General features: G+C 37.6%; 1 protein-coding gene across 5 annotated transcripts in view; it reads left to right on the top strand.

Annotated features, from left to right (window-relative positions):
* The window catches only part of TAX1BP1 (Tax1 binding protein 1), a 65,784-nt gene extending 40,424 nt beyond the window's left edge, over positions 1-25,360 (top strand). For 4 of the 5 annotated variants that reach the window (XM_055804583.1, XM_055804586.1, XM_055804584.1 and 1 more), the window contains 10 exons: positions 431-658; positions 1,973-2,119; positions 3,342-3,435; positions 4,633-4,751; positions 5,999-6,124; positions 7,864-7,935; positions 13,320-13,494; positions 13,813-13,961; positions 23,728-23,813; positions 24,474-25,360. In XM_055804583.1, the coding sequence (XP_055660558.1) occupies positions 431-658; positions 1,973-2,119; positions 3,342-3,435; positions 4,633-4,751; positions 5,999-6,124; positions 7,864-7,935; positions 13,320-13,494; positions 13,813-13,961; positions 23,728-23,813; positions 24,474-24,675 (1,398 nt within the window). In that variant the 3' untranslated portion in view covers positions 24,676-25,360. The remainder of the gene's footprint in view (positions 1-430; positions 659-1,972; positions 2,120-3,341; positions 3,436-4,632; positions 4,752-5,998; positions 6,125-7,863; positions 7,936-13,319; positions 13,495-13,812; positions 13,962-23,727; positions 23,814-24,473) is intronic. The other variant, XM_055804588.1, reaches the window with a different exon arrangement.
* Positions 25,361-26,466: the final 1,106 nt, after the last annotated feature.

The raw sequence follows: 26,466 nt of genomic DNA on the forward strand, positions 1-26,466 counted from the left end.
TTGGGAGATGGAGCTGTGAGAAAACCATCCCAAAGCTGCTTTATAGTGTCTTACGTCAACCACGACGTAACTATGGTTTTGAAATTGGATGTTGAGATGTGCATGTTGAGAGTTCAGTGACTGTAAGAACAAAAATGTTCTGGAAAACAGTTTAAAACTAAAGCTGAAAATACAACAAAAATCCAGCATAGATAAAATCGTATTTAAATTTTCCCTTTACGTCATCGTGAAATGCGTTTGCACGCCAGTGTTAGCAAAGGCAGCAAATGGGGGAAATGGTACTTGTGTACTAACTTGAATTAGTGGTTTTGCTAAAGTCACTAGAAAAATCATGGTTTTCCTTTCAAATGTTTCCAATCCCTATACCAACATTTATTTAAGCTTTAGATTAAAAAATGATGGATTCTTTTCCCTTTCTTCTCTTTTTTAGGAGGATGCAAGTATTCTAAAAGAACAGCTTCGGAAAGCTGAAGATCAGATTCAGGCTAGCAAACAAGAAGCTGTCCTAATGTCAAAAGAGCTGAGTGATGCAGTAAATGTGCGAGATAAGACAATGGCAGATCTTCACAGTGCACGTCTGGAAAACGAAAACCTGAGAAAGCAGCTTGCTGATGCTGTAGCTGAACTTAAAAAAATCACAGCTCTGAAAAATGAACAGGTAAATTGTCAGTATTTAGTACTGAAGTTTGTCTGTATTTATAAAATCTGTCAGAGCTAGCTTTGCTAAAGTTTGGAAATAAAATATGTTTCTTGATAATTTTTGCTAATGATTATCAAATTATTTTTTGGCACTCAAGATAGGACCTTAATTCCAGTGCATGTTAGCTCATGTGGAAGGTTGCTGAGAAAGGAGGTTTCTGCTACTACTTACAGCAACTACCCCCTCCCCCCAGTTATTTTCACTGAATAATACAGTATTTATCTGTATTATTTTGAATACTCTCCCTGTCATCATTCTTTTCTGTGAGCCATGGTAGCATTGAAAATTTATTTAGGTAGAAAGAGATCGATTGGTAGAATTTTTTTGTAAGGTTCTTTCTTCATTGATGGATTCTGTTGATTTTTAGAAGTCCTTCCAATATTTGTGGTCAAAGTTAGCTTGCTTCAGTATTTATAACTATAAAAATATTAATATAATGGAAACTGTGTTGCCTGTCTTAGTCTTAGATAAAAATCTAGTGAGGTAACATAAGTTTCATCATTCTGACTTACATGAGCTTTGTACCAGATCTTCCGTGACTGCAACTGTATTGGATTAATTCACTACTAGGATTATTGTAATCATTTAGAGGTTTGAAAAAAAATCCATTGAGCTGAACAGTAAATAAAATAGTGTAGCAAATATAAAGTGAATAGTACAACTCTCAAATGAACTATTTAAAATGCTCAAGAATTACATGTGTTTTCTAAGAGTTTCACTTACTTACAATGTATTTGAAATGCATCCTGAAAGAAGTAGCAGATAATCTGAATTACTTAAGTTACCAGAAAGCATCTGAATATGGCATATATCCAGTTGGTAAATGTAATTCCTTAGCTTGTGTATTGATGTTACAGCTCAGCTGAACCACTTCCAGTAGAAACATAGTGAGTGTGATAGAGTACAGTTATGGTCTGTCCATTTTTGCCATGTGGCTCTACTTGTCTATAAGACAGCTAGCACACCTTCTGGAAGGTGTTTGGACTTCTGGTATACATTACTCAGCCCACAGAATAAGAAACCTCTTTACCTGACTCTGGTATTATACCAGTGCCTATTTACTGGATCAGTGTGTCCTGCTTGAATGAAGTTCAGCACAGATGTGGTGTCTTTCTGTGCTCTGCTACCGTATTCCTTTCCTTCCCACAAAGAAAATAGGAACTTCTTCTATACTTACACAGAGCATTATGCTTTCTTTAATTGAAAAAAGGCTTTTTGGGAAATAGCGTCATTTGAACAAAAGGGAGTACAGCTTCTAATTTTGTTTTTAAGGAAGCTTCAAACACAGTAGAGCAGGAACTGCGCAGAGAAGTTGAAGATCTGAAGCTTCGTCTGCAGATGGCTGCTGACCATTACAAGGAAAAATTCAAAGAATGTCAAAAACTTCAAAAACAAGTAAACAAGTTTACAGAACAGGCAGTAAGTAAAACTGGAAAAATTGCTTTTTATAACTTTTCAGTAACTATTTAATTTCCTTCTGCAAAACCCAGTGCTTTTTAAAAGGAGTAAAACATGCGGTAAGCAATGGCTCTTTAATTTACCATTTTCTTCTGTAAAGCCAAATTACTGCTATGATTCTTGTTTGATAGCTGTTGAAACCAAGCATAGGATTTATAGTAATTGGTGTGGGTAGAAAGCTAACAGAGTTTGGATGAACCTGTAAGTGTGCAGTTGATCAAGGAAGAATTTTGAAACTGAAGCAGGGAAAAATCCATACTTACCATTAAAAAAAACCCAGACACCCAAACCCAAAAGTAAGTAAATGGGAGAACTTGTAAGTGCATTTCAAAGTGGGGAAAAAATTTCTACAACACTGTATATAGTTGTATTCCATATGTGTTTGTATTCTTACCACTTTAAGCTTTGCTCCCTAAGTTAATGAGGCTTTTGCAATGATGATGTGAGTCTTATGCCACATAGTAACTGAACCTGTCAGTGAATTTCAAACAGTTTTGAGAGCAGAGTTCTTCAGAATTCTCTGGAAACCTAGTGGCTGAGTTGGAGAGGAGCTCAGTGGGGAAAAGGCATATGAGCAATGGCAAAGTGTACAAATGTGAATTCTTAAGAAAAACAGACAAGTATTTCTGCTACATGCAGAAAAAAATGGGGTAGTTACCCAGCTTTGATCCACAGGTTACTTCAAAGTTGTCTTCTCATCCAGAAGGTCAATGGTGAATGAGGTGTCATATCAGAATGCCTGTGGCTTTTCTTTAAAAGTCTTCCACTTCTTTGGCTATGTTGTACATCTGATAACGAACACCAGATTTCACTACTATGACACCAGAAGTCCAGCACTCATTAGTAATACAGACTCCCATTTTCTAATGGAATATTAGATTTAAGTTGATGGATTTAAACGTAACCAATTCTCTAGAAAATGAGATTTTTCTGATAATTTGCTTAGAAATTACTGTTTCTGGGGGAAAAGAACTTTATAAAGTAAGACTATAAAAATCGTAGTCTGGGGCAATTTCAGTGTTAGAGGAATTAAATGTGTTTGTGTATTTGTTATTACCTCCTGTTACAATGAGCAATTCTGTCTAGTCCAATTTTGGAGGTGATGATAGTGCAAGATATATGTTACTTTGTGCTTTTAGTTTTCATTTAATTAAATACCAAACCAAAATTTCTTTTCACAAAGAAAATTGCAGGGCATCAACAGAAAATGACAGATGCATCTAACATTGAGACAGCTACTGCCCTCCTTACAGACAAAAAGTTGTCTGCATCTCCAGGTATCAATAGCTTAAATTTTGTCTGCTTCTCTCAGCCCGAAAGTGTCGTCTCCGTGAAGTAGTCCCTAATAGTATTTATAGTACAAAGTAGGTGTATTTGTTCTATTGTAGTTAGAACAATGATTAGACGTGTGAAAATTCATCTAAAGATCCTGTGTCTTTTGATAAGTGGTAATGTTCATAAATAATTTCATGTATCTTTTCAAAGCAATTCAGTTGATATTTTTTTAATGTCAGTAGGACTAAACTCTTGAATTTCTGCTTGGTAGTTAACACAGAGCCAGTTTTGCGAAACTAATAAACAATTTCATCAAAAAAGAAAAAATCCTCCCCAAATTTGCAAATTGTATGTAAACAGCATGGTAATTCTGCAGTCATGTTATAATGACTATCCACGATAGCATCCTATTGTAAATTCGAATCCACTCAAAAGTTCTGATTATGTGATGGCAAGGTCAAATCTAGAGACTATTGTGATTTATAAGCACTAGTGGTTTATTAAAAAATATTTAATTGGGTTACGGTTTTGTAAGAACTTAATAGTTCATAAAAATTAATCTTTTAAACCATAAGCATATAATAGGTTAAAACTAAGGAAGAAACTCTTCACTATGAGGGTGGTGAGGCACTGGGACAGGTTGCCTGGGGGAGTTGTGGGTGCCTCATCCCTGGCAGTGTTCAAGGCCAGGCTGGATGGGGCTTTGAGCATCCTGGTCTAGTGATAGATGTCCCTGCCCATGGCAGGGGGGCTGGAACTAGGTGATCTTTAAGGTCCCTTCCAACCTAAACCGTTCTGTGATCCTATTATTAAATTTAAATTGATAAATGCCAGCAGATGCTGACAATTTTGTTTGTGTTACTTTATAATTCACACATTCTTTTTGTTTATAGAGACTATAAGGATGTCTGTCTGTTGTTTGTTCCCCCCCCCCCACGTTGACCTTTGTACTATGTATGTGTACATTTACGTTTATCTTCAGTGTGTGAGAGAACAGAATACAGACTTGTCAAGTGACTGCTGATCTTGCATATCGCTAGCCACATGATACTGATTGTCTCTGATAAACTATTTACTTGGATAACATGGAGCACTCTGTTCTTGATGCCCTGTCAAATTTGGCCTGTCATCTCTCTTGTACAAAATTCATGAAAGAAAAAAAACACACCAATATTACTGTTTTTCTTCAATGTCCACAGTTAGCCCTATTTCACCTGACATAGTTTCGGAATTCGTGGTAAAGGAGCAAGTACGTGAAATGAATAAAGAAATTGCTGAGAAAACAGAGAAGTATAAGAAATGCAAGCAAATGTTGGCAGTAAGTAAATGGCTGCTTCGGAAAGCTGAACAGAAAGTAGCTATAGGTGCTAAGTCTTAAAACCACAAAGCCTACCCAGCTGAGTTTCCTTGCTTGTTTTTGTGTGATACACTATGATTATGGTAGAAATCTCAACATTAGAAAACATGTTTTTATTAAGTCAGCTCTCAATTACCTGTGGTGTTAGTCTCCAGACAAGGACCCCTCAGGAGAACCAGTAAAACAAATGAACAAAACTACAACTACTTCTATGCTTAAGGTTTTGAATACTTTTTTTCACTATATTGTAAGTGTAGTTGCTCTTATAAATCAAATACAGCATGTTTGCTGTAAGCCAGCTGATACTTGGAACAAGTATAGCAGGGTTTAGCTGATAACCCTGTTCAAGTGTAACTCCTCCAAATCCCACCGTCCTGGGCTTTTACAGTGTTTTGATGTCCAAGTGGGTGTTGCCTACTGGCTTGGTCTCAGTCATGCGTGAAGGCATTTGTATGGGTCTCTGGACCAAAGTTGGCACTAGTGCTGTAGCCACGTTAGTAATGCCCTTCAAATAATAATACCTGATAGTACTAACTTGAATTTCTTTTAACCATCTTGTATGCATGCATGTATGTATGATGATGGAGCGTTGCATCAGTGATGCCGTTGAAAAGTTGACTGTTGTAGAATTCTTTAAGAAATGCTTCCTGGGTGTTGTCTTGTTTCCGTTCATCTTGTTTCTCTTATTTATTACAATGAGATTATTCTATTTTAATGTGCTCTCCAGGGTGTAACAGCTGTCCTGTAATTCTGCTCATTACTCTGTGTATGGAGAGCCTGTGTTAGCTTCTGCTGGCTGTTTCTTCTATAACGATGCTTGAGGAAAGCTTTGCCTCTGACCTTCTGGATGAAAGATATTTAGGCTGTGAAAGTTGTACGGGGAAAGGTTTTGTACTGAAGTGAGACGCTTGGAAGGGTAATCATTATTATAGTGTAGTGTTAGGATACAAAGAAACTTGAAACTGTGAAGCTGAAGAGGACTGTCAGCTCACTGAAAACTCAGGCAAGAAAAAAAAAATGTTTTGAACATCACTTATGCGGTGGTCCTGTCCTCTTTAAAGTCTTGAGTCAGGCTTTATTTCTGGGTGAAGCCATTTGTAAATGGTCTTGTTCTAAAAGCATGGAGTTACACAGTGTCATTGTTGGGGGTGGGAGGGGAAATCTCTTAAAATTGCAAATACTTCATGCCATGGTATGAACTATTTTAGGATGAGAAGATGAAATGCAGCGTTTATGCTGATGAACTAGCTAAACTGGAGCTGAAGTGGAAGGAACAAGTGAAAATCAATGAGGGTATAAAATTACAGCTAGCAGCAATGGAAGATCAGTATAAAGTAAGTTACAGATTTTGTTTATGACAATGAATGGTAATCTATTCTTAACATAGTGCTCATTTCTAATAGTTCAAGTAATGAAGAGTTTTAATGGGGGAAAAAACCACTAAATGTATCTTTGCTGTAAATAGAAATTCTGTTTTGCACTTGTAGAAACGACGCAGTCTTGTAATGCTTCTTTTAAAGTAAGACGGATCTGCTAAGTGTATTACCAAATGGCTGTCTTTTAATTTTGTGGATTTAGACGAACCTCTAAATGACATTAATCTTTTATTACAGGAAAAAAAGGGCTGGAGAGTTCTGATTTCCTGTTGCTTGCTCTAATACCAACAGGAATATTGATTGGCATGTTTGTCTAAAATCTTCATAGTGCATGCTGCATTACCAGTGTAGCAATACGCAATGAGTTTTATCTGAATTAACTAGTGATACAAAAAATGAATGATAAATTGTTTTTAAAATCATCGTGAAAGAATTAATTTTAATTTGGAGGATCTTGACTTAGTAGGGTGATGTAACGTGATAGTAATACATCTGTTGAAGTGGCTTTTTGGATCAACAAGGACAAGATAAGAGCAACAAATTTTCATAAGGCCAGCTTTTATGCTTGTTCTTAGGCTAATGGTGGTAGTGTAGTTAGAATACTCTCTGTGGCCTGTTTTTTGCCCATTGTGATGAACAGGGATTAAGTTGAACTGTTGACTGTATCAGTTCTAGTATGAACCTCTTTCCGTTAGAAATTACAGCACTTTTTCTTTATAAAATACTGAACTATTCTACAGCTCGTTTCAGCACTCTGTAACCTGGTGCTTTTTTTGACACTTTTCAAAGCTCTAATTTCAATTTTACAAAATTGACTCTTTCCAATTTATTTAATTTTACTAATTAGAAGTGATTGGGTGCCATGCATAACTTAATTTAAAATAAGCTTGTTTTTAACTTCTCAACAGCAGGAGTAATAAATAATTGGTTCCAGAACTGAAAGCATTTTGACTGTAATGCAAAACTTGTTATCATTTAAGAGGGTGCAGGTGGTGGAGAAAAAGCGAGCTTTTCTTCCCGGTTGGTAGATTGCTCTCTGATCTGTGCAGAGTATTGAGCTTATATGCTAGAAAAAAAAAAAAATAGAGAGGCAGTCTCCAAAGTAACCAGAGTCCAAATAATATAGCCCTTCGTAGAGAAAGATCATTTTGAAGTAGGGAGGAAGCCTGGAAGAATTGTGGAATGTGTCAGTTGCATCTCCTCCCAGTGCACTCAACAGAGACACAAGGTAGATGCTCATGAAAGAGATTTAGTGTATTTGAGGCAGAAGGAGGGTTTGGTTCTCTCTGTTTTGTGGTGGGACATAAAAGCTGGAGAGACATGAGTGAAATAAATCACTGAAATACCAATGGATTCCTTCAGAAATAATGAGGTGAGGCTTGCAGACCTTCAACTGTTTCTGGGCAGTGATGTCCCTCCTGCCATTTGTATCACTGATACTACTGCTCATTTTTAAACTAGGATGTTTTTAATTCCACAACCATTTTCTCAAAACTGGCAAGACAAGGCTGCTAATCTACTGTTCTTCTCCAGTAGATAAACTCAGGGAGAATTGTTGTTTGTTGCATGTAATTATAGTAGACAAAATTACTTCCATCTGAAAGGTAAACTGAATCACTGAATTTTGTTTTCACAATATAAAATTCAGGGAAATGGTTTTTGTTCACTAATACAGGAACCTTAAACTTTTCATATAGGTTCAACTGGCAGAAAAAGAAAGACGAATAAAGGAACTGGCATCACAGTTGGAACTCTTTACCAGTGAGAAGGTATTGTCAGGATTCCTGTTAAAACGTTGTAAATTAACACTTCGTGGCTCTTTGGTTTGAGGAATTGCAATATATTTTAAAGTGAGAATTTGTTTTCTCTTCGAACATACATTTAGGTAATTTGGATATTTGCCAAAATGAGTTAGCATTTTAAACTACAAGCTCTGTTAGTAATACTAATACATTTTTTAAAAATGTACACCATAGTACACCAGCTTGCCAAAACTGACTTGGCTTTTGAAAATATTGTCATTTATTCTTTTGTAATAATGTTCTAGAATATTTTATACATATAATCTAACAAATGTTTAGTGTCAAAAATTATTTTTTTGTTCCTGTCTAGAATGATACTCCATCCAGGATGTAAAGTAATAATTTGTGTTTGAAGATAAGGATTACTCTGTGTGAATTAATAATCTGAGATTGCAGCTAGCTGTACAGTTCACAGAACATAGGAATTCTTACCAGTTTTTGTTCTGTATTCCTTTCTCATCTCAGTAGCATCGCTGTTTTTCTGCAAGTTTTCAGTGGACTTTCAGCCTCCTTCTTGCTTTACAGCTCTTACCTCTTAATGAAAGTTCAGCCCTGTTGTGTCTAGGGGCTGATACCAGCTTAGTGCATGTGCTACTTTGCCAAGTAGAAAAGATTATTATTCAGGTCATGCTGCAGCCTTTCTCTCCTCTAAGCGGTCATCAGTTAACAAAACTTGCAGGAATTTAATTTCTTGGAGACTCTCTCCCCCAGTGCTTCCAGGAGTTACGGGCTGACAGGCAGCACAATTAGTAAACCCTGTTCCCTTTGGAATCCTGGCATAAAGCATGCATGGTACATATCTAGCTTGATGGTTTTTTCTATCACTGGTTAGGATTATTTTTGCTTTTATCCAATGTTGTCCTATAACTAGAGATGTAGACATTTCAGCAGTATAATCTTCACGTTTTCCATGATGTGTGCATACAACCAAATCCTTTTGACATCTGCATTTCTCTTATTGACTGCTTGTAATAGTAAGAGCAGCTTGACATGTGACACTAGTGACTTCAGTAAACTACAACTAGAAAAATATCTTTATCAGAAAAGATAGATACATAAACAGTACTCTGACTTTTAGATACGTGATAGAAAATGGACTGCTACTTTCAGGAGTTCACTGTCTAATCAAATTCATTACCATTACTTTAAACCAGACATTCTGAAATATTAATGCTAATGTTCTAAAGTTGGAAGTACCTCTAAGGGTTTATATGGCAATTAATTAAAGCGAAGTTTTACTGAGAACTAAGAATAAAATGTCTTTGTTACATTCAGATAGTATTGCATGATATTGGGGAAAAGTTAGGGTTGTTCAGATTACTGAAAAGATCCAGTATGAACAGATACTTTGTAAAACCAGGACTTTGCATACTCTGAAGTTTAAGAAAATTTCAGATTAAGCTAGGTAAGTATTCTGTAAAATTCTGGATTCTCAAGTGTTGGTAGTTAAATGCTCCTTTATTTTTTAATCAAAGATGTATTTTTAAATAGACCTCTCATTTTTCTAATTCAAAAGAAAACAAAATAGGAGTTGAGTTTCAATGAATCTAGTTGAGCTGGGGGGAGTAATTTTTAACACCACACACAAGAAGGAGAGCAAATGTAATAATAATGTATGGAGCTTGTAAAAGCTTGGAACTTTGTCTACCAAATTTATAGATATTTACATTACAAAGAAGAATCAAAGTGCCTTCCTAGACTGGAACCATTATTTAAAAGGTTAAGCATGGTATAGTAAACAGTTTTTCAATTTATACTCCATTATCAGTGTTTGTTTATAAATGTCACTAAACACAGCATGCCAAAAATGTTCATTTGCTGTCTTTTCAAACCTATAAAATTACTTAGTTTCTATTTTATTTATGTACTTCTATAGCCTTTGATTCTTTCTTTAGATTTTTTTTTTTTAATCGGTCTGTACCCTAGCTATCCAACTTCTGACTCAGGCTATTTTACAGCACCTTTTTACAGTCACTTTGATCTAGATTCTGTTTTAATCTTATATGATGCTAAAATTAAAGTATTAATACCGCTGCCTCTCATTCCAAACTGCTTCCATATTGCAGAAGAAATTGATTTTAAGAAGGAAAATCTTAATTTCACTGATAATTAATTGTTCCTGCTTTGTATTGAGTAAAGATGAATTATTTAGATTTTACATGCTCACTAAAACTTTAAAGATGTAATTCTAACCATTTAACCCCAACCATTTCAATCATATATGCAATTTAGTCTGTAAATCTAAAGTAATGCTAGCATAGTTTTAGGTCATATCTGCAGGAAGATATTTTACTTGGAGGGTGTTAGGCAGAAATTGTGTTGTCCTGTATTGGAAGTTTTTTCTAAAAGAAAATAAACACTAATGTGTTTATGGCCAGTGTGCCAAAAAAGGTCACTTTCTGGAAGCTGCCTTACCATTGGTAGATACCACTTTTTTCCTGTTTGAAAATGACTTTAAGATGTTGCTGTTGGAGTCTAAAGATTTTAGGCCTGAAACCTGATAGTACATGTTTAACAATAAATGTATAATTTCTGTTGTCTTTCATTTGAGTGGTGTTTCGTTTTCAGCGTATTTACGGCTACTTGATTTTTGCATTTCTGTGTTCTAGAGTTTGGGCTGAAGTTTGCTTGTTTTTAAGAAACAACGTATTGAGTTAAATAGGTAGTCGAAGTCTTGGCTTTGAGTTTCAATTTAAAGTCTTTTGGGGAAATGGCACACTTCCATCTCTGAGTTTTTTGTTGACATTACATTAGCAAATATTAAACATGAACCCAGAATAAAATGCTAACCAGAAAGAACAAAATGACTGGAAAGCATACCTCTCTTAACAACCTCTTGTTTTTAATGATTTTCATTTTTACATCTCAGATTTTTTTTTCTTGGTTCTGAATTGTAAATGGCATATTCCTTTGGATATTCTTGGCATACATGCTCTCTCTCCCTAAAGCCATTTTAATAAATGGAAGGATGAGGAATACTTTTCTTTGGATAAATTACAGCTGATGCACTGACCACACTTAAGTCACTTTAATTGCTGTCTTTTAACATGCACACACACATATATATAGGTTTAGATTTTTAATGGTTTATACATTATGAAAACCCTTTAGTAGTTTATAATAATAATCTTTATGGATTATATTCAATAATCTAGTGTTTTAAGTATATTAATTTTTGTAAGAGTTCTGCTCGAGCTTTTCTGAAATAATTGCCTTTCTGATACAAATATTTGCAGAACAGAATTGCGTAAAGCATTTAAGCCCCTCAAATTGAACAGTTTTATATTTTATATGAAAACACTGAGTTTTGGAAGCAAGCTACACACAAACCCTCACTGAGCTGTAAATATACATATATAAAGCAGGTGAGGATATAAAGAAGCAGGAAGAAGGATGAATTAGAACTTTCCTCGCTACATTCATAGAGGGCAAATTATTTTTCACAGGAACTGTAGTAACTTTGAAATCTGTGTATGAAAATACAGCTTCTCACGGATTGAAAACCTCATTTGTCATTTTAGACAAGTGTGGTTTTGTTCTGTATGGTGCTTGTAGTATGAATATTACTTGAAGCAAGTAACCTCGTCTGGATTACCTTTATGAAAAATAGCACTAATTTCTATTTGTTAATATAAGTAGAAAATACCAACCTTGAGTAGTCATTTTACTTCCTGGAATCAATTGTCTGAGTTTTATCAAGGAAAGAGAATTAAGCAATCAGTCTAGCAGTTAGTGCTGAGTTTGTTTATATATTCCAGGGGCTGTTTTATGATTGCTTAGTGCCATGACCACCTTACCTAGGTTATAGTACGGAATAAATTACAGAAAAAAAGTACAGATAAAGCAAATTGTCTTCAGTCTGACCTACATCTAAGTGTTTGTTATCCCAGTGTTTACCTAAATCCTGTTGATGTAAAGTATCTATAATATGGTCTCCTTTAGCTCCTTCATCAAGATTAAAATCTTGCCTGGAATTTTGATAGAACTGTCACACCTGCTGTAGCCCGTTCTGGCCGTGACAGGAGAAACCTTCTCTTACTTGTTTTCGATCAGACAGTGTTGTAGGGTACACAGCATTTTCCTATCCTGTTGTTTTGCCTGTCAGTGTCTGCTGCATTTATCAGGAGTTACTTGCTATGTTTTCAGGATCGTTTCCAGATCTTTCCTGACCTACTAGTCTCTTATGTTCTTCCTTCCCCTATTCAAATATCATGAATTGACCTGTGAGACCATGCTTCATTTTTCTGTTACATTTTCAAATATGCATGCTTGTGTGCTTTTTTCCTTGCTGTTTGTTATGTTTTGGAGAGAGATTTCTACTGAGTACCTGTTTTCTTCAGGGTGTTCCTGCAAACTAGCCTTTTGCTCGTGCCCACTATGAAGCTGACAACTTCATGCTCTTGATGTAGAAACCTCTCCCTTTGATTTACATTTAGACTGTAATTTTTTTATAGAGTACAATCTGTGTTTTTTGAATGTAAGAACAAAAAGGTGCCATCTGGGTTAGTCTGCTTTACAGTGCCCCTCGAAACTGTTCTCATATCTTCGGTTACTGCAAGCCACAAACCATGTCTCCACATTGCAGATAATACTGATATTAATTGAAAAAACCAAACATTCCCTTTTCTTCTTTCTGTTCACAACAAGTAGAAACACTCAAAAATTTCAGCTGTTAGTAGTGAGCTGTTAGTAGTGATAGGACAAGGAGCTTTTTGGCTATACGTGGTATAATAGTAATAGAAATATTTTGACATAATAACAGCTAAAAAACCCCCTAATAATTACAAGTGGAACGTGATCACCAAGCAGAATCACAGTGTGTGTGCATATGAAGGACACTGAGCAAAAGTTTGTTTTAACACTCTTTATTCTTAAAATATCTGCCACTCGTGACTTCATCAGGAATTATGTCAAGGTTGTATATATCACATACTAGAATGGTTTATTCTTGAACAGTATGGTATGATAAAAATTTTTTTTAGATGTTAACTTTAAAAACATTTTCACACTGCACATTGTCTTTAGGTGTTATTGTTCATCCACACGTTGTTTACCTATTTAACTGACTCTTCTTCATTGTAAAAAGGATGCAGATTTTTCTTGAAAAATGTGGCATTTCTGTTTCTGTAATTTGAATTAAGTGGTGACGAAACAAGAGAAAAAATTTCTTTAAGATCTCTTTGCATTTTCTTTGACTATTGTATGTGTGGTATATTTGGCACTAGATCAAGACGAAAATACAGTGGGAAGGTTAGCAGATTTTTTTTTTTAAAAATTAAATAGCTGATAAAAATATCAAACTTTGCTATGGCTCCATAGGTTAAGTACATTTTAAACTTTGCATTATTTAGGAACTTGGCAGGACACCAGGAAATCAAGCTGGAAGGATGATGGAAGGACAGATTTCACAACAGACATTACTTTTTCGCAACCCGTATTCGGAGGAAAACGGACCAGTTCCTGCAGTGCCAAGTAGACTACCAGTATTGCAATATGGAAACCCTTATGCAATTCAGGAAAGAAGAGGTAAGTGAATTCCACTCTCCCCCACCCCATGTAATTTCTCTTTCATTGTTTCAAAAACAATGGCTCATTTAATGCAGATTAAGTACCAACAATCTTTATACTGGTGTACAGAGCCTTTATTGACTGATGAGAATCAATAAAGTGCCTTTATTTTGCTGATGAGAAAGAAACACCTATTGAAAAAGGTAATTTCTATTGTTTTGTATTATCTAAACTAAAAATGTATTTTAAATTTTGACTTTTAAATATAAGGTAGCGCATCTGTAATCTCAAAATACAAACTACTGAACAAAGATGCTCTAATTAATTTTTCTTCAGATGGAGCAGATGGTGCTTTTAATCCTGATGAGATCCAACGACCACCTGTTAGAACTTCCTTTTGGGAGCTAGAAGATGATGTAGTGTGTAGTCAGCCTTCACGCAATCTTAGTCGGCCTGATGGTTTAGAAGATCCTGAGGACAGCAATGCAAGTTACCTTTTTTATTAATTTTTTCTTGATATGTTTCCTAATGAGTAATCAAGAGTTGCACATAGGTTTTCAGTATCTGATAAACCTGATTTATTGTTTGGTAAATCCAGAACTGATGTTTTCTTTTCCCCGAACAATGTTCTAGGTGAATTTTGCTTGCTTTGAAGGAGAAAACACTGCACGTCTGTTGATGATAATATACTTGTTCCCCCAGTCTCTTGAGTTACTGACAGCTTGTGTTGGTATTAGGACAAGTAGCTTCTTAATCTCTTTAAATACTAAAGTAGAAATATCCAAGTAACCTCAACCCATTCTGATTATTTTTTTTTCTCTCCTGTGTGGTAGAATGTGGGCTCAAAATGTAGCCGCTTCTTGTTCATTTTATAGCTGTATGTAGGAACTAAATTGTAACAAAACAAAATTTTAAAGGGTTCTGATGCCAGTATTTTCAGTTAAACGCTGGATGAAAATTTGTATCATATTAGATGCTTTATTAATCTCTTGTTCTGTCTTTTGGAATTCTGCATTTATTAATTTCAGTTTTGAATGTTTTTGCTGGTAGACATGTATTTGGAAGAGCTAATTGACTTACCTAAAGCTGATTAAACTGAAAGTGACAGATTCTCCCCTTTTTTTTTTTTAGGGCTTTGTATGTTTTAAGTTGGAAATTGGTTAGCTTTTCTTTTTAGTACAGTTAACTAGCACATCCTGTATAAAAACATTGGCTTCTCTAATAAACTGGACTGTATGTCTTCATTTGAACAGGAGCAGACTTACTACTCTTATTCAAAGTACTCTGGCACCTTCAAAAATATTCAACAAGAAATACCTTTCCACAAAGTATTGTGCTCTTTGCAAGTACAGTGGTATCATGACCTGTTTCTCATTTAGTCTAGTTTGCCACGTTTAATTGCTATTAACCTTTGCAGAAACTGATCAGTGTTCAGACAGGCATGATTTTAGCCCTGGTGCTCAGCACCTATAATGGAGAGAAATGTATTTTTCCCTCCTACCTTTTGCCCCCAGTGTCCATTACTGTGAATAATTAGAGAAACTGTCAGAACTTTTGCAGCCTGTTCAAGGTCTGGAATGTGAGCTTAATGCTGTTGCCCACCTTTACTTCACATTTTGCATATTAAATCTGATCATTCTTGATGTAGATATTACGTATGACAAGCTCTTCTCTTCTTTAGTCATCTGCTTCAGTTTAATTAGCAGTGCGTTCTTTCTGATCTATGTGCTTTGCCCTCTTGCAAACCCAAGAGAAACAGTGCTAGAGTCTTGTGCTCATTTGTTGACACAGCTTGGATTTTTGTAATGAGATGGAATATAACAGACTTAAACAAAGATCAACTTGAGAAAAATTGCCTTTAAATCAAATTATTCATACCTTTATTTTTTCACTTCCAAATGAGAGACAGTTGCTTGCTCCTCTCAAAAATAGACTGGATGTGTAGTGTACAAATTCACATGGAAATGAGTAGTTGCAGGAAACTTTCTAGAGAGACTTAATTATCTGCCAAAGATAAAACAGTTCTAATACAGTATTTAAAGAAATAACCAGGGAAAATTTTCATATATGTTGGTAACTCAGTATAAGGCGTGCCTGTCATTTATGCAGAAGAAACAGCAAATACAAAGTGATAAATATGAAGAGATTACCGGTTGTTGTACTGGTTTTTAAAATAACCTGTTTAAGATGTAGTTCTTGGCATTCTTAAACCATTGAGGTGTAGAGAGCCTTTTGTTGGAGGAGGATTCCCTCCCAGAAGAAAAGGACTTGTAGCCTTGCTTTCTTTATTACCATTTTCTGTCATCTTCCTTTCCATCCTCTCCACGTTCCTATTACTACCTGTTATGTCAGTTTAAGAACTTGAGGGTGTTGTGGTCACTGTCACCACTTCATGGCTGCTTTGGTGGTGGTGTACCTGTGATGAGAAATGTCAGCATTATTTAAGCTGACACATCCTTGAGACCCTGGGCCAGTACTGTGATGCACAGGAGAATGAAGTAGAGGTTGTATACACACAGTGGTCAACGGACTTATCAGATATGACTAAAATAGGCTTTTTTTCAGTCTGTAAGGTAAGAATAGGGAAGTCTGTGCACGCATGTGTGAGAAAAACTTTGTGACTTGCTTCTACAGAATGAAGGCTACAAATGAATGGGAGCTCCTTTCCTTTAGGATATTCATCTAGCCTAAGGGCTAAGTCATCAAACTAGAGGGGGGTCTAGCAAGTCAAGCTTAACCTGCTGTAGTTGCTGTTTTATGTTCCTCTGCAGTTGAGTAACTATATAAAGAATCTCAATGACAGAGGAGAAAACTGGAATGCTTCTCCCAGAGGTGTTTGCTGGATGGAGAATTAGGTATAATTGCTTCAGGCCTACAGACCCCATCTCTGCAGTTGTTACTACCTTGACCGTCTTTCATTGTAAATGTTGAGTTACGCTGTTTCCAACTGCGGCATTGTCTGCCTTAGCACCACAGAAAGAATCGAGTGTCTTTGTGCGTTTTTCCATTTGCATGGTTCCACTTCACATGTTGATAGTCCTTGATTTTTAAAGCCTTTGCTTTCATTGGACCCTTCCAGCACTTAAACTACTTACGCAGCATTATTTGTGCTGTGAATTGACGTGAAGTGGAATACCCATTTTCTGTTCATCTGTACTCTGGCATTAGCTCAAAACAAGAGTCTCTTCCAGTTTGTTCAGATTTTTATTTTGCCTTCTTGCCCCCATTTTTTATTTCTTTCTGAATATTGTTTTTTCCTTGCTTCTGCTAGCTTCAGCCATGTTTGACATGTGGTAGAGGTGTTAGATACTGACTTTCTAATAGGTTTTTTGACAATTGCTTGGGATAAGATAGAGATCTTAATAAATTCTTGTTCTAACAGGCAGCCGACAGCTGGCTCATCAGCCTGATTATGGCTGCAAACTGGTCACTAATCCAAATAAAAAAGAGAACATGAGGTGATGTGGGGGGAGAAGTATCGGAGGGAGTGCAAGGCGAATCCAGAGAAAGTCAGGATTCCTTAGTTCTTTTGTTTCTTGTGTGGTAAAACTTGATTCTTTGAATTGAACTGAGGGTGGTTTTGTTTGATTGGATTTTTTGTTTGTTTTGTAATGCAAACTTTCTTCATCAGTCTTGTAACAGACTTGTTTGAGATGCTGAGTTTACTTTTGCCTGAAGGCATCTTGTGTTCCTGGGTAATGATCCATTTTATATGCTTTTTGTCTTGTACTGAAAAGATCTAACTCGGGGTACCTAGTCTGCAGTGTATGAAAAAAGGTCATGTTTCTGTTCTGTGTCACTAGACTTGTAAATCGCTTACTGGTATGGATCAACCATAGTTCTGTACGTTAACAGAAAGGTGGTTCTCTATTTCCCTTCCCAATGAAGAAAAACTTGTCAATCTGTTGAGCTAATGTGGCTGCCATCATGTGTACTTTTTAGCAACACACCTCTTTAATCTCAGTGAGCCAGCCTTGGTTGATCTTCCTACCTATCCTAAGGAGGGAATGTGAGACTTTTAATTATATTAATAGATTAGGAGTGTGGCACAAGATGGTAACTATCCTTTTGGTGGGCGATGGGGAAGAAGGGTACCAGCTTAGTCTGTGTTCACTCACTGCTGCTTTCTTACTCCACCGTCAGGAGTTCTGTACACTCCTTAAGAGCATGTTTGGCCTAGTGAGGCAGGGTTTTCTGCATAGCTGTATAGTACTGGATGCAGTGCTAGGGTTTGTTTCGTTCCCAGTTACAGAAGGAAAGACATCACAGATGCCCTGAGCTCACTTTAGGAGGATTATTATCATGCTGAAGTTGTGCATGAATTACTTTCCTGGGGATGCTTCTGTACGTGCAGCTAATGATTTGATCTTCAGTTCTGTGGAGTACAGCTGCTATCTTTGTAAGCCTCTGCAAAGTCGTTTTGTCTTTCCTACTGGTAAGCTACAAACCTCTCAAGCTCATGATTGAGATGGTCCTTTTGCTGAGGTGTTCGCTTCTAATGTGACCTGAACTTGGTTTCCACATTCCGAAGGAGAACACTGTTTGCCCTTACCCCAAGTGTAGTAGGGTTCCCTTTCTGAGTAAATATATTTTTGTTACTGGCCATTATTTTGACTAGTGGTGTAAGATCAGGTGATGGTGATACTCCTGCTATACTGAAACTTATGCTGCCTTTACTGTCTTAAGTTACTCTGAGTTGTAGACCCAAGTAAAGATACATCTGCAGATGTTTCGTTAATTTTTGTTTGATGTTGCTTTTGTGTTCCAGTTTAGTTTCTCCCAAAATTGGGGTTTTTTTTATTGGGAACGGGCACATCCATGTATTTGGTTGACATGACAAAACATCGGTTTTGTGTGACTTGAAGGCTTTCCAAAATTCTTGATAACTTTTGCTTTTGGAACTCGTAGGCTAATTAAACCATGATTTCTGAGAGGGATAAGCCGGTCCACACAGTGGTGATTTTGTGTAGAATAGTTGACCTGCCACCAGTTCCTGCGTCATCTACTCAGCACTAACTTTCCATTTGCTCATGCTCCCATAATTGACCAAAATGTATTCATTTGGAGCAAATAGTTTCTAGAAGCAGGGTATGTATGGGAGAGATCCATAAACAAAACATATTCATATTTTTAATGCTGAAGTGTGAGTTTTAGAACTGTAGTCCTGATTACAGTTGGCAGTAAGCCCAGAATAACTGTCCTGAGACTCTTAAACAATGTTGTTAGTCACAGTAAATTTGTGGGGGATGGAGAGTGTAACTTTTGGCAACTGACAACCAGGTCAGAATATTTTTTTGAGATTAAATCAAAGTGGCCTTTATTCTAGGAAAAAAACCCCAACAAAACATTACACTTTATTTCCCTGATCTTACCCTGTCAGCCAATTACTATCTTTTGTATAGGATAGACATGTAAGGAGCTGTTGGTATCCAGGTGCCTCTTGGGACATCAGCCTGCTGGCAGAGAGGTAGAGAGACTTGAGAGAGTTTGTTTGATATCCCTCCTGCAGCAGAGCTGAAGCACAGAAAGAAAACGTACTTTTCTTCCCAGTTTACCTGCACTATACATTAGCAGTGTGCCTGTTCGTTTATTATTTAAAGCTTATGGTGGGTATCAGTTTGCTTACTGTTGCGTGTTAAAACGATCTGTAGAAATTGGAGGGGGGGAGTGTTCAAGCCTGTGGCTTTTGTACAGTGTCACGCGGCTTTGTTTCTAATTTCTGTTTGGCAATCTTGGAACTGCTTACAGTTGTGATTATGAAAGTAGTACATGAGACAAAATTGGTTAGTTTTGGTAAAACTAGGTGGGTTGCGCTTATTTCTGCCAGTTAATGTCTGGCTTTCCCTTCTTCCTCTTCTAGTGGCACCCCCTCCCCCACCTCCCTTTTTTTTTTTTTTTTTTTAAACCATACTTTATTGTCTAATACTGTATTTTATCTTTATGATCCATACAGTCTGTGGAGCTCACTGTGGCAATTGTAAAGAGTCAGAGTTACAGCCCAGTCATAATAGTTGTCATGATGTTAAAGGCATATTTTACAGTTCGTTAACGTAATTATGCAAACTTCTAAATTCAGAAGGCCTGGTACTTACTATGCTACATAACCACCTGTGCCAGCCTGTGGGTACTTGATCCCAGACTCTTAAGGACCCGAGGCCACGTATCAACTGCGTTACATCACTGCAGGGCACTGTAGAGGTCTTTGACTAAGTACATGCAGCCACATCCCTAGTCGTCAGTCTGGAGTGCAAAAAAGCTGGCTCTGGGTCTACACGAAGGGCAGGTTAAACTGTCCCTTTCTCAAAATCCTTGGATGGAAGCCCGTACTCCCTAACTTGGATGACTTGCCCGTGGCGTCCTGAGGGCAGGCTGATGTCTGTGCTTAAAGTACAGCATAGGCTGAGCCATGGGGTTCTGGTGTACGGGCAGTTACTGTCAAACTCGTTCGGTAAAGCAGCTTCAACTGGACTTATTTTGGCTTTTGAATCTTCAGGACATGGTTTGTTTTACCATGAGAGAGCGACTGGGTTTTAAATGTTGGGTTGTAAAGCACGTGTAATGCCATTTAGAGTAAAGAGCATGTAACTGGTTATACTAGCTGGAAGAAACTGGGCACTGAGTGATTGTGAACGCAGATGAGTAAGATCCGTCCTCTCTTCGTATAGTTCCATTTTACAGGGTACACTTTAGGAGTTTTGCCCATCTGAAATGACAGACAGACAGTTGTTGGAGTCCAGTACAATGGGATATTTTCAGTGTTTTCCAGAAGTTCCAGGTTACCTGAGGGCAGTGCATGAGAATCTTTAGTTATTGGTGATTGTATTCTGTATGTAAAGTTCTCACTGTTAATGTTTGACCGTTCTTTAATGACACGGTAATCTCTGTATGCTCACTATTGATTTGCATTCTTCTTGTTTGGATTAAGCATAACAAAAGGTTAAGAACTGATCTTTCTTTATATACTTGGCCAAGAGCAAAAGTACATCAGACTTTCCTTACCTTAACAGCATGATATCAATACATATTTGGTAATGTCATTTTTCTGTGGTGCACAGTTTGGAAGCTGCTATAAGGAACACAGTATGACTTTTACAATTAATTGAATTGGGTCATGAGAAAGCTATATCCTTAGGACATACCAAACTTAATGTTACTGTGACATCAGAAAAGCCTTTAGGTTTTGGTGGGGTTTTTTTGGGGTTTTTTTTTGGTTTTTTTAAACTGTTAGTTACTTGTCCTTGCCTTTTGGCCAAGCTAGCGGTTACAAGGCAGCAATGCAGGATATAGCGTGTGTGCCAGTGTAGGGGAAAGCATCATATTCCTTTTCAAATCAGTTTTGTGAAAAGAGGAATGAGGAGGAATGTTACATTTTTACATGGCAGGGTGTCATGCTTGCTAGAAGCTGAAAAGGCAAGAGATGTAAACAATTTAATCTTGCCAAGCAACCAGCAGTAACCAGTGGGTTTTTTTGTTTGTTTGTTGTTTTGTTTTGTTTTTTTTTTTTAAGAAAAATAGGGTGGGTAAAATGCTGAACAAATAACTAAATTAACTAGTGTGAATGATGTGAAAAACTCACCCAACCTATTAACTTATTAAAGCTTTATGTAAGGTGGACAAGCGGTGCTGATTTTTTTTTTTTTTTTTTTTTTAAATGGCAAACCTTCGTTTGCATTTTGTTGATTCTAATTAAAACCTTTGGTTTCCCATGGACTGTGGTTGGTAGAGCAGAAATATACATGTGGGGATGCTAAAGCAGTCTGCTTCTGCTGACACAGCTAATGTAAATGGATGGAGGGTATGGGTAAGATCACTTCTACTTGAATAATGTGTTATATGAACATATTTCATTTGCCACTCACTCAGTGCATTTTAATCTTTGTGTAATGCCTGCATAAAGACAGAGAGATTTCCTTTTCTGACAGAGAAACTAAAATTTCTGTGGTATTTTAACACTTGCATGGAAGATGGATTACTTAGGAATGATGAGTTCTGTTACAGTTGGGCGTTCAGGTCAGGGGTTTCTCTCAGGCCTGTGTCAAGCCCCTTTCTAAAAGCTGGGTTTTGTTGAATGCATCGATAGTTTGGAATGGGAAAAGACTCACATCTCCATCACGTTAGCCACGTAATTTAGGTTAATGCCCTTATAGACTAAGCTAATATTTAGCATTGTTAAATCCAGACTCCTTACTCAACTAAAATGAGTAACACTTAATACAATGAATAACCTTTGCATTTGTCATTGGGTTGGCTAATCTGTCCTAAACAAAGCTTACGTAGGGAATTTGAGGCTGAAGAGCCCTTTCACCAGAAAAGTACCTCTTCCACCTTCGTCTTGTAACCAAGCATTAAGTGCTGTGACAAAAATGCCTTGTGTTCAAGTAACTTGAGTGACAATGAAGAATAAGACAGTATTTTCTAGGGATTTAAATATTAATTCAGCCTGTGTTTGTAGTGGAACTTTTTTTTCTTAAGGAAGGTACATAATGATTTTCTCAGATACGTCCTGGTCTGCTTACAGTCTGGTTGGTACTTAGCAAATCTGTCATGGTTTTGATGCTGTATATAAGCTGTAGCGTTGTAGCACGAGTACTTAAATAGTTTTTCTTCTTTAATACATACATCCTATCTCTTCTGTGATGAAAGGAACAAATAATATTTAAAAACCCATATGGCCTTTTTACTGCAGGTGCAAAGCAAGCAAGTTAGACTGGAAAATATGTCTGTTGCTAGCATCTGTCACAGCCAGCCCCGCTATTTGCTTAATGGAAATGTTAAATGGTTGAAACTAAACAGCTGTTGTCAGGAGAAGGAAAATATTGAGGGAATCTTCCCATCCTGCCCTGTTCCATTAACTCTTCATAAGGACAAAGTATGTTAGCCTAGAAATAAATGTGTTTGAATATCCATATTAGCTATCTGTATGAAACACACAGCACGTATGCTGTTTTATATGGTCCCTTGCACATCCATTTTTGAAGATCAGCTAAATAATTATTAATTCTTGTATGTAAGGTGTTTTTGAAATGAAAAGTATCTAGGAGTTGGAGTTTCGAAAATCTTGCTGAATTTACTCGTATTCCCTCCTTGAAATGAGCAGGTTTTGTGCTTGCATTATCCAACTGCAAAACAGAACCAAGATGCTGTATATATAGTTTGATACCGCACAAAGAATGGGTTTAGAAACACAGTTCTGACTTTCTTCCTTCTCCTTCGACTTGTGCTGTTTTCTTCCACTGATCGTTTGCTTGCATCACTGTTCTATTTAAATCTTAATTTGTAATAATGTCATCACAGAATTAAAAAAACTAACCCTAAAATCTGCAAAATGTAAGTGTGCTGACCCCTTGCTTGTCAGAAGGGGACTCTTGGAGTCCAGTCACTGTAGCAGGTATTCTTCTTTTTTCTGCTTGAGAATTCCCCGCTGCGGGCAGATTTCTTTCTCCTTTTGTGAGAAGTGCGGAGCAGCGTATTCCCTCGAGGCCGACCTGCCTTCCTAACCTGGTAGGAGCTCTGAGGCAATCCTGCTCGTCCATCAGCAGAGCGATCCTCATCAGTGCCTGCTGCAGCTATTTATGTGCTGTTAGTGGCCCTGGAGGGAGAGCGCAGCTGACAGAGCTGATGAGAGGAAGCAGCCGAACTGGGCAATTTAGCTGACGTGCCTGACGGCCGAGTGAAACGTGACATGCTCGGCTGGTGAGAGCAGTGTAGGCAGATCACTCGCACCTGACCGTTGGGAGGCAAGCATCTGCATTAAAATCGATGTCTCTTTTCACCTTGCTGAAATTCAAATTGACGCTTTTTTTTTTTTTTTTTTTTTTGGAAGGCTGACTTGACATTCTATTATCTAGTTTATTTTTTGAATTTCAGCTTTCGATCGAATGCTAGTACGGTTTGTAGTGTGGTGCCCTGCGTTCAGTTCAACACAGGTTTTTCTGTTCCGACTTCACCCCCAGGCGTTAACGGCGAGGTGACCAGCATGTCCTTAGCTCCTGCGCTAGCAGAAGCATTCTGGCGGTGCCGGCACAGAGTTCTGCTCTAGATCCGTGGTCAAAAGGCAGCCTGTGCTTAGCTTTTAACGTTCACAAACCATGTCTCCCTTTTGTATGCTAAAGTGAAACTTACGCTGCAGAGATGGATAAAATTTACCTTTCATTTTATCATGTTTATGCTTGATAGCAGCAATGCATATGGAGGGAAAAAAAAAAGCTGTTTCTAGAGGCTATTATTTAAAATACGTCCTTTTTTTAATAGGATGACGACAACGCTGCTCCTTCAGCTCCTGATCCTCCAAGTCTTCTCTTGCATGAACGTGGAACGGGTTTCTGCTTTGATTCCAGGTAAGCGTTATCTTTTATTGGTCTTTAATGGCATGGATGGGTTTCTACGTAACTGGAGTTTCTTACTCAAGGGCAGCGGAGGGAGATGACAGTTAAGCATTTTCAATCAGTGTTTGTTTTACAGTTAACTGTCAGAGAATAGGCTGGGCGAGGGGGTAGGCTGTTTGTGCTATACCTTATTTTGATGGAATTTGGACACTTTTTTAAGTAAATGAATGAATAACTTTTTTGGTTTTTTCCCTCTCTCTTTCCAACCTAATTGTGAACCTAAGTTTAGAGCTTTTATAAAGTGTTATGTTTGCTAAGAGCAAGCATTTATGAGCAGAGTGAGTGGTTTCCCATGAAACTGCTTGGCCATTAAGACATTCACTAGATTTGTATTCAGTGGTAGCTGGAATTATGTCAAAATTATGTCGCTTTTAAAATGCCAGGTTATTTTGGAATTCCTGCGTAAAACTACTTTAACTGTATTGAGCGCTTTCAGCAAAATACATTGAAATTAACTGTAGGATACTTGGTTGAATACAAAGCCTGCTGAAATGTAAGCTTGCAGTAAAGCTCTTGACGTCGGTGGCAGCAGGATCCTACTGCTGTATTTCGTTTTGCAACGACAGATTAACTAAGTTTCCTTTTTCTCTTTCTCTCCACGTCCTCGTGAAGTTTCGACGTGCACAAGAAGTGCCCTCTGTGCGATGTGATGTTTCCACCCAACTACGACCAGAGCAAGTTTGAGGAACACGTTGAGAGCCACTGGAAGGTGTGCCCCATGTGCAGTGAGCAGTTCCCGCCCGACTATGATCAGCAGGGGTTCGAGAGGCATGTCCAGACGCACTTTGATCAGAACGTATTAAATTTTGATTAAATACTTTGTTTTGCAGTGTAGCTTAAAAACCTCACCACTCTGACAGTGCAGCTTTTCTGTAACAGTGCAAACCTCCGATTAAAAGCTAATTAATATACTCTAACGGGAGCCGTGGTAAGTCGTGGCTGTAAGCGGCTGTTGGGTTATCTTCTTTCTCTACCTAACGTTATACTACAAAAGAAAACAACCAACACCCCCCCCCCCCCCCCCCCGTGTTATGTAGCTATTTATTTCTTTTCTTAGTAGAATTTGCAAGGACACAGGGATGGCTTGGCCTCAGAAAAAATGAGACCAGCTTCATGATGCTCTTCAGCTACGTAAAAAAAGTGTCCCCGTAACACCTGTGGTTTCTCTCAACTGTGGTAACTGAGACACAATTAAAGATGTAATGATCAGGTGTTTCTCCTAGCAAATTTGTGTAGTTTTTCTTTGAGTAACAGTTAAACTGGAAAGTCACATTACTTACCCTATGAAAATATAGTTTTCTAGCACATTTCTGAAATGTAGATGCATGTACTGTGAGATTACATGCTTGCAACAAAGGAATGGCAAATACTTCAGTTTTACGTGTAGAATGTTTGCCTTGAGGGATAATGTTACATTCAGTAGGTTGTACCTTAAGGCAGTATTTTTGAGTTGAAAGAAACTGCTGTGCTTAAATGTCTAGAAGTAATTTTTTTTTTTTTTTTAAAAACACCATTGCCATTATGTTGCAATTGCATTTGGTAGAAAATACCGTTATATTTTCACAACTGAATTGTGTTCCTCTTGGCTTAGGGCTTTTAAAACCTTCCACGTTTTAACTTTATGTATTTCTTTCCAGTAAGTAAACCCATGTGTGTATATCTAAATATTTTATATTTACTTTAACTGTATTAAGTAAATCTGCTTTCCACTTGTTGTACAGTAGTCTTGTTACATTAAAAGCAAAATTATTCATGGAGTCAGTGGTCCTTTTTTCCCCACTTTTTTCATTCTGAAGTAGAAAAGAGTTTAAGCTTTACATAAAGTAAATGGCATTCCAGCTCTGTACGACAAACTGTTGCTCACATCGCTGTGTGCTCTTTGTTTGAGAGGGAGTTGGGGATTAAGGCTTTGAGTAGCTTCTGCTGGCTGCAGTTCTCTCGCGAACACAGGCAATATCCTGCGCGGCGCAGGGTTTATTGAAAACTGCGTGACACAGACAAACGGCGTGTCTGGGGTAGCAGCTACTGCGGTAGCCCTTGCAGAATTGTTAACTGTGAACTTTATGTCAAGAGATGGGCTGAGGTCAAGGCAGGCAAGTGCTAAACAAATGTTGTCAGGTTTTTTTTGTCTTACCGTAACTCAACAGCATAAGAGAACAGGCTGTAAACCCGGAATATTGTTGGTTGTACGAGTAAAGACTTCCGAGATCTCTGGTTGGTTTCCCACACGGGCAGGACAACCTCCGACCCTGAGGGTGCCAGAGCAGGGACTTCTCCCAGGTGTGTGTACGCAGGCAACTGCTGCGCAGGTTTCCCTGTTGAAGCAGCTGTGCCAGGGTGGCCGTTTCGGGACCCTGCCCAGGGAGTTTGCAGGTACGTGACAGAAGCCAGCCACCCCTACCCCATCCTCACTGAATTCCGGTTTTAATTTCTCCTTTTGCAGCGATAGCCACTTTGCTTCTGAAAACCTTCCTTCAGAGGGTTTGCTGCCATTAAGAGGGGGCTTCTGTCACACTGACACGAGTTTTATCTGGTGCCCTGTTGTGACACTGGAAGAAAAAAGCCTGTGAAGCCAGAAGTCCTTTTGACCGATTAAATCAAAGGC

Source organism: Falco peregrinus, chromosome 5, assembly GCF_023634155.1.
Source record: "Falco peregrinus isolate bFalPer1 chromosome 5, bFalPer1.pri, whole genome shotgun sequence".
NCBI classification, from domain to species: Eukaryota; Metazoa; Chordata; class Aves; order Falconiformes; family Falconidae; genus Falco; species Falco peregrinus.